General features: G+C 41.4%; 1 protein-coding gene across 12 annotated transcripts in view; it reads left to right on the top strand.

The window, feature by feature from the left end:
- The window catches only part of PHF21A (PHD finger protein 21A), a 164,007-nt gene that overhangs the window by 123,580 nt on the left and 26,923 nt on the right, over nucleotides 1-13,504 (top strand). For 4 of the 12 annotated variants that reach the window (XM_074336286.1, XM_074336290.1, XM_074336283.1 and 1 more), the window contains exons 7-9: nucleotides 5,396-5,647; nucleotides 6,875-6,964; nucleotides 10,365-10,658. In XM_074336286.1, coding sequence (XP_074192387.1) covers nucleotides 5,396-5,647; nucleotides 6,875-6,964; nucleotides 10,365-10,658 — 636 coding nt within the window. The remainder of the gene's footprint in view (nucleotides 1-5,395; nucleotides 5,648-6,874; nucleotides 6,965-10,364; nucleotides 10,659-13,504) is intronic. The other 8 variants (XM_074336287.1, XM_074336292.1, XM_074336285.1 and 5 more) reach the window with 4 other exon arrangements.

Here is a 13,504-nt window from a genome sequence, read left to right as displayed (position 1 = left end):
TTTAAACTAGCGTTATAATGTAAGGCTAGTAAGGCGGTCAAGAGATACAAAAAGGACATATGTGGGAATATCGTTTGGTTAAGAAAATGATTCAAGCTTGATCTCCACACACTTAGATGTAACATGGACATACCTTTTAAAAATGAGACAATAGAGCAGTGATTCTTTCTTTCTTTTTTAAATTTTTTATTGGGGAATATTGGGGAACAGTGTGTTTCTCCAGGGCCCATCAGCTCCAAGTCGTTGTCTTTCAATCTAGTTGTGGAGGGCTCAGCTCTGCTCCAAGTCCAGTCGCCGTTTTCAGTCTTAGTTGCAAGGGGCACAGCCCACCATCCCGTGTGGGAATTGAACTGGCAACCTTGTTGTTAAGAGCTCGCGCTCTGACCAACTGAGCCAAAGTGTGGATCTCTCTCGCCCACCAAGACCAAATCTTCACTATATCTTTATCTGTATAAAGAGAGATTGTGGTTTACAGGTTCTTCACTGTTTATAGACATTGGGCTGGCTCACATACTTGTGCAACATTGTGCAAGCGAAGAATGAATTCCTTATAAAAATTCTAAAGATACTTAAGATTTAATAGAGGTTACTATATGCTGATGCTCTCCTAAGTGCTTTACATGTATCGTTCACACAATCCTAACTCCAACCCTAATAAGGAAGGCGATGGTCTTATCATCATCATCGTCGTCGTCGTCATCATCATCTCTGTTTTTTTAGAAAAGAAAACTAAGGCACAGAGAGATCAAGTAATTACCTGAAATCATATGGGTAGTATGTGGTGGAGCCAAGATGTGAACCCAGAGGTTCTGGCTGAAAAACCTGTCCATTCACTGCTCCTCTGTACTGCTATACAACACAAAAAGGAAAGAAATGTCAACATTATATAAGTGCCACAGAAGGAAAAAGAAGAATCCCAGTTGTACATTAGATAGCTAGAGCCGTCTACATAATTTTTACCCTAATATCCTCCCAAGGCCATTTGAAAATCAGGTGTTCAAACGGATTTTTAAAACCTCCTAACCAGGACTTGTCTTTCTTCTGAAAGATTGCTCACCAGATTACTTTGGTAGAGTTCTAAACAGAGTTGGATCAGGTTGTTCTCTTTGCACAGTACAGTTTGATCAGAACATGTTTACATGGAAGGAGTGTGTAGACTTCATCGTTTCCTGTATGTAGGCGTTTTCTCTCTTAACCCAGGGCACATTTCTGTTCATGTAACATTCCATGTCACACAAATCAGAGGAAATACTTACAGAATAGTTATTCCCTTCCTCGTCATCAGAGTTATATGCTGTTTTGGGATGGTGGCAGTGAGGGGCCTACGGCTATCCCCAAAAGAGTGTCGTGTGGCACCTCTCCATCTGGTAGCCCACCTGATACATTTAATTGATTTAGTTAAGCTTGTTTTATTTTGTTTTGTTTAATGCAAATGTTTCATGTTAAAAGCCCAAAGATCCCCTAAGTTCTGGGGTTTTGTTTTTAACAGTAAACTACCAATCGGTATTTATTGGGCACTCTCTGTGGATTAGCTTCTGGTGTACAAAGAGGTAGCAATGGTCCCTGCCTGGCATCTGGTATACTATGGTAATTATTTTCACTCATTCTGTAAATGTTTGTAAGCACCATGCTAGGCCATGTAGAGAGGATAGATTCCCAAATAAGACAGAATTTCTGTCTTCAAGAATTTAAAACATTTAGAGAAGGAGAGGAAGACGTAAGCAACTAACAAGAACAAAATGAAAGGACCATTGAAGAACTGTGAACATACCAGAGGACAGAGTAATTTTGACTGGAGGGATCAGACAGTACTTCATAAGGAAGGTGGCATTTGAGCATGGCCTTAACAGATAGGTGAGATTTCCGTGGTGAGCAGAGGGGGAAGAGTTTCACAGATGCAGAGAACAGTGTGAACAAAAGTGTGGAGTCACAAGAGTGGATGCCTGCCCTGGGCCTAGCAAGGAGACTGATGTGGCAAGGAGTGCGGATTCCAGGAAGTGAGGCTGTGAGAGAGAAAGCCAGAAAGGCAGGAAGAGGCTCATTTGGGGAAGCCCCCAAGGCGTGACAAAATTTGGGGGTTCTTGGCAGTCGTAGGGAGTCACTAAAGCTTCATGGGGCCAAGGACAAATGGGAAGTTGTATATGGCACATATTAAATTTCTCAGGTCAAAAAGGCAATAACGGCTAAGTCGCAATCAAGGTGGGCAGGGAAGAGATGCTAGGAGGAGAAAGCTGTTGGATCAGAGTCGGTGATTAGCGCGTACCAAGTTGTGGAGGGTTGGGGGGGGCAGCTCCCTTTATTTAGTTTAACTCCAACTCATGCTCGTTTGTATATTTTGAAATTTTTTCAGTCTACAGGAAAAAAAACTGAAAGAATAGAACACTTGAATGCAGGCGTACCCTTCAGCTTATATTCACAGTGCTGTCAGTTTTAATGATGTAATACAAATGTAAAGATGCATGCAGTTAATAAAAGCAAACAGAAAATAAACCCTTATAGACAAACAGGCAGGGGTCTGTTTGTAGTTGTTTGAGTGTACAACAGTGACCTTCTGTTCAACATTAAACAGTCTAAAATACATGTGGAAGTTAATTAGAGTCCATAGTAATAATCCATCTAAGTTCTGCTTTGTACGTTAGAGTCTGTCTGTTTTAAAGCAATACCTCGTATTTGTAGGTATCCAACAACAGTAACTTAGCAAAAATAATAAATAAAAAGGATTTTGCTGTTAGTGCTTCGTGCCATGTATTTCTGCGTTAACTTCTAGTTCATGCAGTTTGGGTTTTTTTGACATTAACCCCTTCATGAAGCTGTTGGGAAACTGCTCTCTTCTCTCAGAGGTGCTCATACTTGGACGGCGTCAGCCAGCCGAGGACTAATCACAGCTTCCATAAAAATGATTTTCTTTGTTGTCGGACACCTTTCCTCTCTGTCTTCTCTTCCTCCTGCCAGAACAGTTCAAAAGTTTTCATCAGTTTTGGATTTCAAAATTCTAGATTCTCTTTGTCATCTAAACTCTAACACTCCAAGAGCTTGGTTTATCTTCCTAATACTTAGACTAGAATAGACCTGGAGTAAAGATCCAAGCAATACTTATGTCAATAACCTGGTACCAATAAGTAGTTAATAAATGTATTTTTCAAAAAGTTTCCCTTGATGCATATAGCACGAGGTGCCTGTATATACAAAGAGACGTATATAAATAAATGCTAGAATACATGCAGTGAAATTAGCTACAACTAAATATGTATAAAGCAGAGTAAAAATGCTAACCTAAGATGTGGACAAGCTTGTTAGGCTTCTGTTTTTTAAGTGTTGCAGTTAATGGTAAGTAAATAATTCAGGTGAGTTTGAGGTTTTACTCACTTTTTTAGAGTACACACTTTAGGGTTGTTCAAACTATTGATAACGATTTACCTCAACCAAGGACGTTTCCAACAAAAGTACACTGACCTCTGTTAAAGCAGCACAATGTGCATATCTGTTTTTAAAATCTACCTCAGTGGGTCCTGCTAGTTAGAGCTTTACTTCCACAACCTGTGGGGGCACCAGGATTGAATGCTATCTCGTGTGACTTGCTTACCATGTCAAATGGTCTTTGTATTTAAATGTTTTAAATGGAAAGCTAGCGTTATTAGTAATATCACACTGGGTTAAAAACTCGTATTACAAATAGCTGTTTGGTACTGTAAAGTCAGTTCATGCTGCTACACTAATGCAACATTTTTAATGATAAATAGCATGTAGCTTTGTTTTTGTTTTATCACTGATAGATAGTAGATGGCCTGTACCCCCCAAAATAATATCAGCATTCCCCTTTTACTCCCATTTTACATTTGAGGAGGCAGTGGCAAAGGAAAAAGCCACTTCTGTGTTGTTGACTTAGAGAAGAGGAAACAAAGGATTGGGTGATTTTATTGACAGGCATGAGTAAGGATTGCTGATTAGGCTATGAGGGGTTGATGAGCCCAGGTCATTAAATATGTAGTTAAAAGAAAAAAGGGTAAAAGATTAGGTAATACGTGCACGTGTGTACGTGTTTCAGGCAGAAAATGGAAATAAAGAATTACCTAGAACCAGACAACTAATACACACGTACTTACATAGACAGTGAAATGGAGATTCGCAAGTGAATTTATCCAGACCTGTTTCAGGAGCGTGCGGTCCTTTTTACTGGTGTAGAGCAATGCTGGCTAATAGTGCTTCCTGCGCTGTTGGAAATCTCCACTGTCCAGTTTGGCACCCACTAGCCACGTGTGGCTGTTCAACATGCGAAATATGGCCAGAGTGACTAACGAACTGATGTTTTAATTAATTTAAAGTTAAATAGCCAGATGTGGCTGGTAGCTACCAAATTGGAGAGTGCACGTGTAAAGTAAGAAGAAAAGGTGGAGTAGCATCGAAATCAGAACCAACAAGTGGGACCAGATAAATTTTCATGTTCCTAAAATGTCTGTATCCTAAGTGACTAGTAGCAATAGATAGATGTGTGTGCCATGTAATAAGGTTGTTTATATTTTCTTGTTTTCTGACTGGCTCCTTTAATTACTATAATAAAAAGTCTAGAAAAACGCAGCTTCAACGCTGCAGTACTGCTTATGGAGTGTCAGTCAAGCCCTCTCACCTCAGTTCATCCTCTGATCTATAAGGCTTTTTGAAAGGCAGGTGTTTGTTTCTACCTTGTCACGTTTCACTGAGTCTTTGATCATTTCTGCCGCAGTTTTTCAGAGAAAAGATTATAGGTAGTGACTCCTATCCCTTTGGTATCAAGAGCTGGTATTTACTATACTGGTTGGTTAATAGGTTTTATTATCTGGTATTTGGGATTTACTGCCTCTGAGGCAGCATTTATGCTAATCCTCATATGAGGTTCCCTTCCACCCCTCTAGGGTGACACTCAAAAGAATAGAAGACACTTTCCTTTTATCTCAGCCTTTGTGTCACAGGAGTTAGATAATCAGAATTACATGATGGCTTTCCTCCTATTGATGAGGTTGTAGCAATTAAGGATAGAGATGGTGTGTGCCTCATTGATTTGCGACTTCTACAAAGTTTAAATTAATTGAGAGCAAGCAAAGAATTAGAAAAACCAGAAGAAATAGGTACACTCATCTTCTGTATCTATAAACTTATACCCCATTCACTGTTGAAAACCCTGTGCTCATATTAGTCTGCAGTTACTACTGTGAATTTGAAGCCAAGTAAGAACCCTGGCAAACTAGAGATTGTCTTTCTCTGTAGTAAAAGGTGTGCTCCATGTACACAAAAGAAATGTTGTTATACCGAGAAACTTGACAATGAGAATTATTGCTTTGTTTGTTTCTGGGGGTTCGCAGCATATTGTTGAGAGAGATCACACTTCAGTGTCCTAATATCTGTTCTCCATGTCTCCTAGAAGACTGTAACTACAGCTTCTATGATTACCACAAAGACACTACCTCTCGTCTTGAAAGCAGCAACTGCGACCATGCCTGCCTCTGTTGTGGGCCAGAGACCTACCATTGCTATGGTGACCGCCATCAACAGTCAGAAGGCTGTGCTCGGCACTGATGTGCAGAACACACCAGTCAACCTCCAGACGTCTAGTAAGGTCACTGGGCCTGGGGCAGAGGCTGTCCAAATTGTGGCAAAAAACACAGTCACTCTGGTAAGCCAGCAGCTGCTACCATGTGTGCCCGCATGAGAGGGTTCAGGATATGCGTTTAGAGAGTATATCCATTTGATGCTCCTGCTGGATTTTTCAGTCTCCATCAGTCTCCCATACCAAATTCCCCTTTGGGGCTGACTAGGGAATACAGCCTTCCTACCATCTGCTCAAATAACTGGAGAGGTGTCCTGACACCAACGACCAAAACTCACTCAGTGCATTATCTGAGGTCAAAGTATGGCTTAACTGAGAGGAGAAATGTCCTTCACAGAGTCATTCACACTGTTTCATATATCTCTCCCTCCTATCCATGGCCCTTCCTGATAAACTGGAGTGTTTATACTTTCTGATGTTATATTACTGACTTGGAAAAACTCTCTGCTGAATTCTTTTAGTTCACTATCCGTTGACTGCACCCAGGAAGTACTGGAGTTAGTTGGGACACTTTAAAAATATTCAAGAAACTAAGAAATTAACAGTGTCCATGCCCAAGGTCTATCAGCAAAAAAAAAAAAAAAAAAAAAAAAAAAGAACCCTTGAAGAAGTACTTGAACAGAATTGTTCATGAGATTTCTAGGATAAACCATTTAGAAACTGGTGTTTTCAGAAGCTTGTGGAAAATAAATCCAAACTGTGATTGAAAAGTTCGTTTCTAAAATGGCAGCTAAGAGCTCTTGGTGGCTTTTGAACGATGACCAGTGACGAGTGAAACTAAAGAGCAAGAAAGTGAAGCTTCACCATTGCCCCAGGAATCTTTACAGAAGCAACCAGATAACTCAGCCAGATACTGAGAGTTAGAAAATTCTCTAAGGAATAAAGCCATTCACTATTAGATAAAATTCTTACATTAGGAAAGAGCCCATTTGGCCAGGCAGCAAGTTTGATTTTACTTTGGATCCAGTCTTGACTTCCACAATACATTAAGTGCCAGTGTTCTTGAGTGTCAAAGGAAATTGTCTGCGATTGCTGAGCCTGCGTGTTCTGCCTTAGGCGTGTGAGGAAACAGAAATGTGGTTGGTTCTCTGTATGGGGTAAAACACGCAGGTGGGAGAGGAAGACAGTTTCTTGAGGCTGTGTTAATTCAGATGGTTAATTCTATAGTGAAAGCTTGTAGCAAATACTGTCTGATCCAGAGAATAGTGATGCTGAAAATACTTTAAGAATGCCTAGCTTTGATATTGAACAATTACTGTCCCCTCTGGTTTATTTATCTTTCTCATTTTTTAGCAGGTTCAGGCAACACCTCCTCAACCCATCAAAGTACCACAATTTATCCCTCCTCCTAGACTCACTCCACGTCCAAACTTTCTTCCACAGGTGAGTAAACCAACGACAAGCCCAGTGAAGGGTTGGGTGAGACAAAAATCCTCATGGGTCCTTTCTACACGACTTGTAATCTCAGCTGCATTCAGATCCCATTTAGAGATTCTAGCTGCTGATTTCTGTACCATGAAGAAGCTTATTTTATCATCAGGGTCCCTTAGCAATGACCAAAGGCAGTAGCAGGGGGATGTAAGGAAAGGAAATTTTCCTAAACTTAAAAAAAAAAAAAAAAAAAAAAAAAAAAATTAAGATAATACCATTTTAAACTTTATAATGTTAAACTTACTGGAAGAATTTATCCAAAACCTGCCTGCCAGTGGGGAAGAAATGTAAATACCACTTTTTTCCCACTATGTGCCAAAGAAAGCAGGGAAGGAAATAACAGCCAAACTAACCAGTAGAAACGGTTCAGTTTTACTGTGGAAAGGGGTGGCATTGAGCATCGTACTTAAACACAAAGACTTGCTTATAATGATTTAGACTAGGGGTCTACTCAGGGAGCTTTCTGTCTGGGCCCAAGCAATTCTGCTTTCCCGTATTCTCCTGAGAGTGTTCTTCCAGCAATTGGGCTGAATTCACCATTCTCATGGCAGAATAGCAGGATTGCCCTCAGGACTTTGAGGGGAGTTGACTTGCCTGGTAGGAGGGCTGGGAATTCCTATCTGAGGCCCCAGAAGACAAAGGAATTTTGTGGTCAGTGGCTGTAAGTGATTTCTGAAGTCTTTCTGAGAAGGGAATAGGTGATGCTAACATGAGATAAGATGATTTTAATCATTTATCAGATAAATCCGTAATAAAATCCTTGTGTTTCAAAAAAGGCACTAAACACTATGGATATGTAAGTTTTCGAGACAGATAGTTCCCTGTCCTTAGAGAGCTTCAGACACATGTACAGGCAATTACAGGCCATTATGGGAAGTAGACAGCAGTCTAAGAACACAGAGAAGGGAGACCTAACTCCTTAAGAGTATGACAGAACATTTCCTTCATGAGTTGACATTCTATCTGAGGCCTAAAATCCTAGTAAAGTTAGCCTGTCAAAGTTTTGGGAGAAGAATAAAAATGCTCCAGGCAGAAGGCAGAGCATATACGCAAGTCGGGGATGGAGAGACGCCTGTAAGCTTAAGGAACAAAAGGAGATTTGGTGGGGCTGAGCTCAGTGAGCTATGTGGCTGACTCAGGCTAGAGTAAGAGATAAAGCTAGAGAAAGAAGCCCATTGGGCCAGAGCCTGTGGAACCTTGTAGGCTGTACAGGAATTATCCCAGGAACAGTGGGGAGCCATTAAAGCATTTTCAGACAAGCACTTGACATGACCAGATTTTTGTTTTAGAAAATTCCTTCTTGCCACTGTGTGGAGAATAGATGGGATGTGGTCAAGAGTGGGGAGGAAGAACGGTTAGGAGATGATCAGCAGTAATAATAGCTGATATTTAGAGAACCTTGCTGTGCGACACTAAACTACGTGGGCCCTTCACATGGCTGTGTGATCCTCACAACAACCCTAAGAAAGTAGGGTTACTCTTTTTTAGATAAGGTATCTAAGGTGTAGACCATGCATTTTAAATGGTGGGTCATGACCCGTTCATAGGCTATGAAATCAGTGTAGTGGATTATAAGCAGAAGTTTTATAATCAAATGAACAATGTAATAGGAAATATTAGTGTACATAGCACATAAGTATTGTTTCGTGAAGTTTTTATTTTATAGAGATACTGTCTATATGTGTGTACCGGTTACAGTGGGAAATGTATTTCCTACTGTGTAACTGCTGCACCCACCACGTGGTCATCTTAAGTTGAGCTAAACATTCACAAGATTGTCAAGGGCCACGCTTGGCACCAGTCTACTTGGAACGATCGGGACGGAAACCAGAGCTTTCCAGCTCTTGCTCAGCATCAGACATTTTCTTCAGTGGGCGTCCCTATAGTAGCCCACAGAGCAATCTCTGCAGCTGACCAGGGATAGCTCAGGTGCGGGGAAATGAGACCTTTATCAGGACAGTGGGAGAGCCACCGTGGGATAGAAGCCATATGCCTCACAGGAGCCAGGGTATCTTATAACAATTTCACATGTATGACTTAAGATCCCCGCAGTGGACATGCCCAGTTAGAAGAGACACTCCACTTCGGGAAGCCAAAAGCATGGTGTCCCATCAAGTATTTATATTATAATTCTCCCCATTCAGGTTCAGTTTAGCAATAAGGGGTCATTTTTACCATAAGCATTGTTGCCTGGTAACATAGTTGGCATTCTTACCCTTATCAGGTTTCCAGGGGAACAGAGCTGGAGAGTTAAGTTGAAGGTCAAACTCATGCACGAAGGGAAAGGATTTTGCCCATAAGGTCACAGTTTAGAAAGTTTGGAAAGTACTAGCTTAGAGAGATCAGGTATGTTGCCTGAGGGTACGCAGCTAGTAAGTGGTAGAATTACCAAGGCTGACCCCATGGTAGAACAGTGGTAGAATTATGGAGGCAAGGCTGACCCCATGTTTTTAATCACCATTTCCTGCCACCGTCTCAGTAAGCCAAATCGAGGACAGAAAGTAGACATATTTGAGAAGGATTTAGGAAGTACAGGTGGAGTAGGAAGCATCAAGAATGATTCTGGTTTACTGAGCAAGTAAAGGCCATTTACTGCCGTGATGATTATAGGAGGAAAAGAGGGTGGGACTAAGAAATTGATGAGTTTTAGACGTGTTGATTTTGAACTTCTTGTGAGATTTCTAAGTACAGATGTCTAACAGGCAGTTGAATATATAATTCTGAAGTTCAGGAAGCATCTGTTCCTGAGATACAAGGATTTCTATCTTCAGTACATAGATGATCATTGAGCCGTGGGATGGGTGAGGGCTCCTGGGAGAAGTGAGGACATTGGGGAGAACAGGGATTCCAGGACAAAATCCTGAGAACTACTTACATTTAGGATTGGACAGAAGAAGAGGAAGCCCACAAAGAAGAAGGAATGGTCGTGGCCAAGATGAGAAGTTAAAGGGCCAGAGAACTGCAGCTGTGGATAGGAAGAAGTTTAGAATGTGAATTAAGGCCATTGGTGGCATTATCACCATAATCTGGGCACAAATTCTGGGTGAGCCCAGTCTCTGGAGTGGACATTTCAACTGAACATAAAGAGGCAGCATGGTATAGGAGAGGGAGCTGGCTTTGGAATCAGAAAAACTGTTCTAGGGTAGCATTTGGACACTCTGAAGAGCTGCTGAGACTTTTATAAGATTATATATCTTGAGATCTATAGAATTAATAAACCAAAATGAATGTTAATATTTGTACTAAATAGCATTTCACATAGGTAGTATAGAAGATCTGGCAATGTCTTACACTTATAGGACTTGAGAAGTTTCTTTCAGTGATACGATAATTGTTCTCTCTTTCCCCATAGGTTCGACCCAAGCCTGTGGCCCAGAATAACATTCCTATTGCCCCAGCACCTCCTCCCATGCTTGCAGCTCCTCAACTCATCCAGAGGCCCGTCATGCTGACCAAGTTCACCCCCACAACCCTCCCTACCTCCCAGAATTCCATCCACCCCGTCCGTGTCGTCAATGGGCAGACTGCAACTATAGCCAAAACGTTCCCCATGGCCCAGCTCACCAGCATCGTGATAGCCACTCCAGGGACCAGACTCGCTGGACCTCAAACTGTACAGCTTAGCAAGCCAAGCCTTGAAAAACAGGTACAGGCAAGAGTGTGCACCTGCTTTGGGCAATAGCCTTGCCATTGAGGCTGGACTGTCTCTAAATACATCCACTCAAGGGCTCTTTATACCACTGTCGATAACCTGTTGCTTATCGTGTGCTAATTTAGCCACAATGCAAAAGGGCCGCTCTTACTGAAGAAAGTTGGGTTGCCTTTCCCATTATCCTTGTGGATGGATCAGAGTCCTGTGTGAGTGAGCTCCCCCTGCTGGTTATGAAGCAGAAATTCACGGATGGGTTTTGCTATCCTCAGTCAGGAAGCATAGATGAGACATAAACAGAAAATGCCATGTTAGTTTCTGCCCAGTTAGAGTCCAGATGAGGCTATGACTGCAAGTCAGGAAGAATAAACAAAAGCAGGAAAGGGGTTTCATCTCAAAGATTTTCCCTACTTATTACAGATAATGAAGAGCTAAATGAAAAAAATTAAAATTTCTAAAAAGCATTCTTTTATCTCTAGAGGATGCAGTCATTTTAGCTCAAATGTTGAAGCCTTTCATTTATATTTCTAAAATCAGATTTTTCTCTTTAAAAACACGAGGCTAGAGAAATATACAGGTAACCTCCAAAAATGCTTAAAGGTTCTGTGACAGAAAGACTTTTAAAAACAAGAAAAAGGATTTATAGGCAGCCACCACATTCTATTTAAAGAAAGACCAGTGACAAAAAAGAGGAATTTTGCAAAGAAAAGCATCCTCTTGCATAAAGTTGCTTTAAAAAGTCATTGACCTACTTGTAATTGCTCAGGCTTGAGTTCTGCCTTATCTGAAAGTAGTCTCTGGTGACCCTGCATCTTCTGCTTCTGGATGGCTGATCATGAGTCAGAGAGGCTGGCCAGATGGCGGGGAGTGAGAAGGCTTCCTACTGCCTTGGGCTTCTTGATCAGAGGAACACGATGCACAGAGCACCCGGCTTTCCACGCAGGCAGCTCACAAACGCAGCAGACTTTTCATAGGAAGCTGGGTACCAAACCCTTGTGCTCAGGAAACACAAGAGAGAACACATGTCTGTTCCTGGGGAGCCTCCTCAAACCCCAGGAAATGCTGTTAGGAACGTCGAGGAATAAATTACTTACACATATTTTAGACCACAGGCTTTCAAACGTATTATCAGCAGAACTTCAATATTAAAGTAGCTCAAGCTTAGGCGTTTGTGTCGGGGAATGTTTGGCGATCATCTGCCCTCACGTCCTGTGCGGGGTCTCAGAGAACCTCTGAGTTCCCAAGAATGGCGTTTCAAAACGCTGTTGGAGATTGCTGAATATCATTTCTCTTTGACCTCTTTTTTACTAATGATATTTTTAGGATACAGGAATTGTTTCAGTTTTATCTTATTTTTACATTTAGTTTTTCTGATTACAAAGATAATACATATTCATTGTAAAAGGAAAATTCAAGCATTGCAGAAATATATATTGTAGAAGGTGTACCCCCCATAATCAATGAAGAAAGTAAACTGCCCCCATTGTCTTACTCCCCCCAAAAGTTGCTATTAACAGTTTGTTATATTCCTTCATGTATTTTCACACTATGTACATACTAACGTTTTTCAAGCAAAAAAAAAATCAAATTATTTTGTAACTTGCTGTTTTTCTTATTAGATCTTGAATGTCTTTTCATGTCCTGGCCTTACACATTGATAGAGCTTTTAATTTTAGTCATAATTTAGAAAGGTACTCATGAATTCTTAAAAATTTAACAAAATTTCTTTTCTAGTGATAAATTCTGTGGTCTCTCTTTTTGTTGACCTAATAGAGGAATCCAGTCATTGCTATTTTAGTTTAGCAGGCCACCTGGCATAACAGTATTACAGGTTCCCAAGCTCAGCAAGGATTCTCTTTAGACTGGACTCCATTCTCAGAATTCTCTTACTTCAGATCTTTCTATCCTTCTTTTCTTTTTTATGTTTCATTTCCCATATCACACTTATAGCCGTTCAGAGATCTCATAGATGGGCTAAGAGTGAAGCAATGTAAATATGTTGCCACAGAAGTAGCACTCACGGCCTGCTCGTAGTTATCAAAACCCGTATCCAGCATTCTCTCTGTGACCAACCAAGCTATGTGGGTTCCCTTCTGCTTTCTGCTGTTTCCTTTAAGGTGATAACATTCATTTAATAAAAATCTGATGATGTACCAGCTGCTAGGCCACATGAGATGTCTAACTATAATCCAAGGGCAGATAAATCAAACCCGTACCCTCACAGAGCTGACTCTCTAGTGCATTTGCAGCAGACATTGAGTCTCTGCGGCCAGGGGAGGGAGCCTGGCAAGTTGTGTAGTGTCAGAGGCTCCCCTCCTTGGCACAGGAAAGGGGAGGGCAGTGTCACTTGTAATAGGAGTGGTCTCTCTTCTCCCTCTGTCGGGCATCACCAGCGTCCTTACCCACCCCAGGTAAGAGGTCCCTTGTCCCTTATTAGAAGCCACATTATCTTGTGGCTCTGAAAATGCGAGTGGTAGAGTTTAAAGAGCTTTGAAGCTAGAAACATATTTTAGGCAGAAAAGCAGATCAATCCAGATGAACTCACAGTCCCCACACCGCTACCTTTTATGTCCTTGTCCTTTCCAGCTCTCGGGAAAGGAGGCTAAACACCTGTTGATGATGGAATGACATCAAGTGTTTAAAGTCCATTGGACTCTGTCTGGCATGGTTAGTTCTCAGGATTTATGCTCATGTCTTATCCACCCCACCCTACTCCCTACAACAAAGACCTCTGTGTGTGTCCCAAGGCTCAGCTACGGAAAGAAGTTCCAGGTCCTGTAGGGAAAATCGCCAGACTGCCACCCATTCCCCTCCTTCCATATATATCTTGCATAGGAACCTAC

This window comes from Rhinolophus sinicus, linkage group LG06, assembly GCF_036562045.2.
Source record: "Rhinolophus sinicus isolate RSC01 linkage group LG06, ASM3656204v1, whole genome shotgun sequence".
Lineage (NCBI taxonomy): Eukaryota > Metazoa > Chordata > Mammalia > Chiroptera > Rhinolophidae > Rhinolophus > Rhinolophus sinicus.
This window is presented reverse-complemented; position numbering and strand designations above follow the sequence as displayed.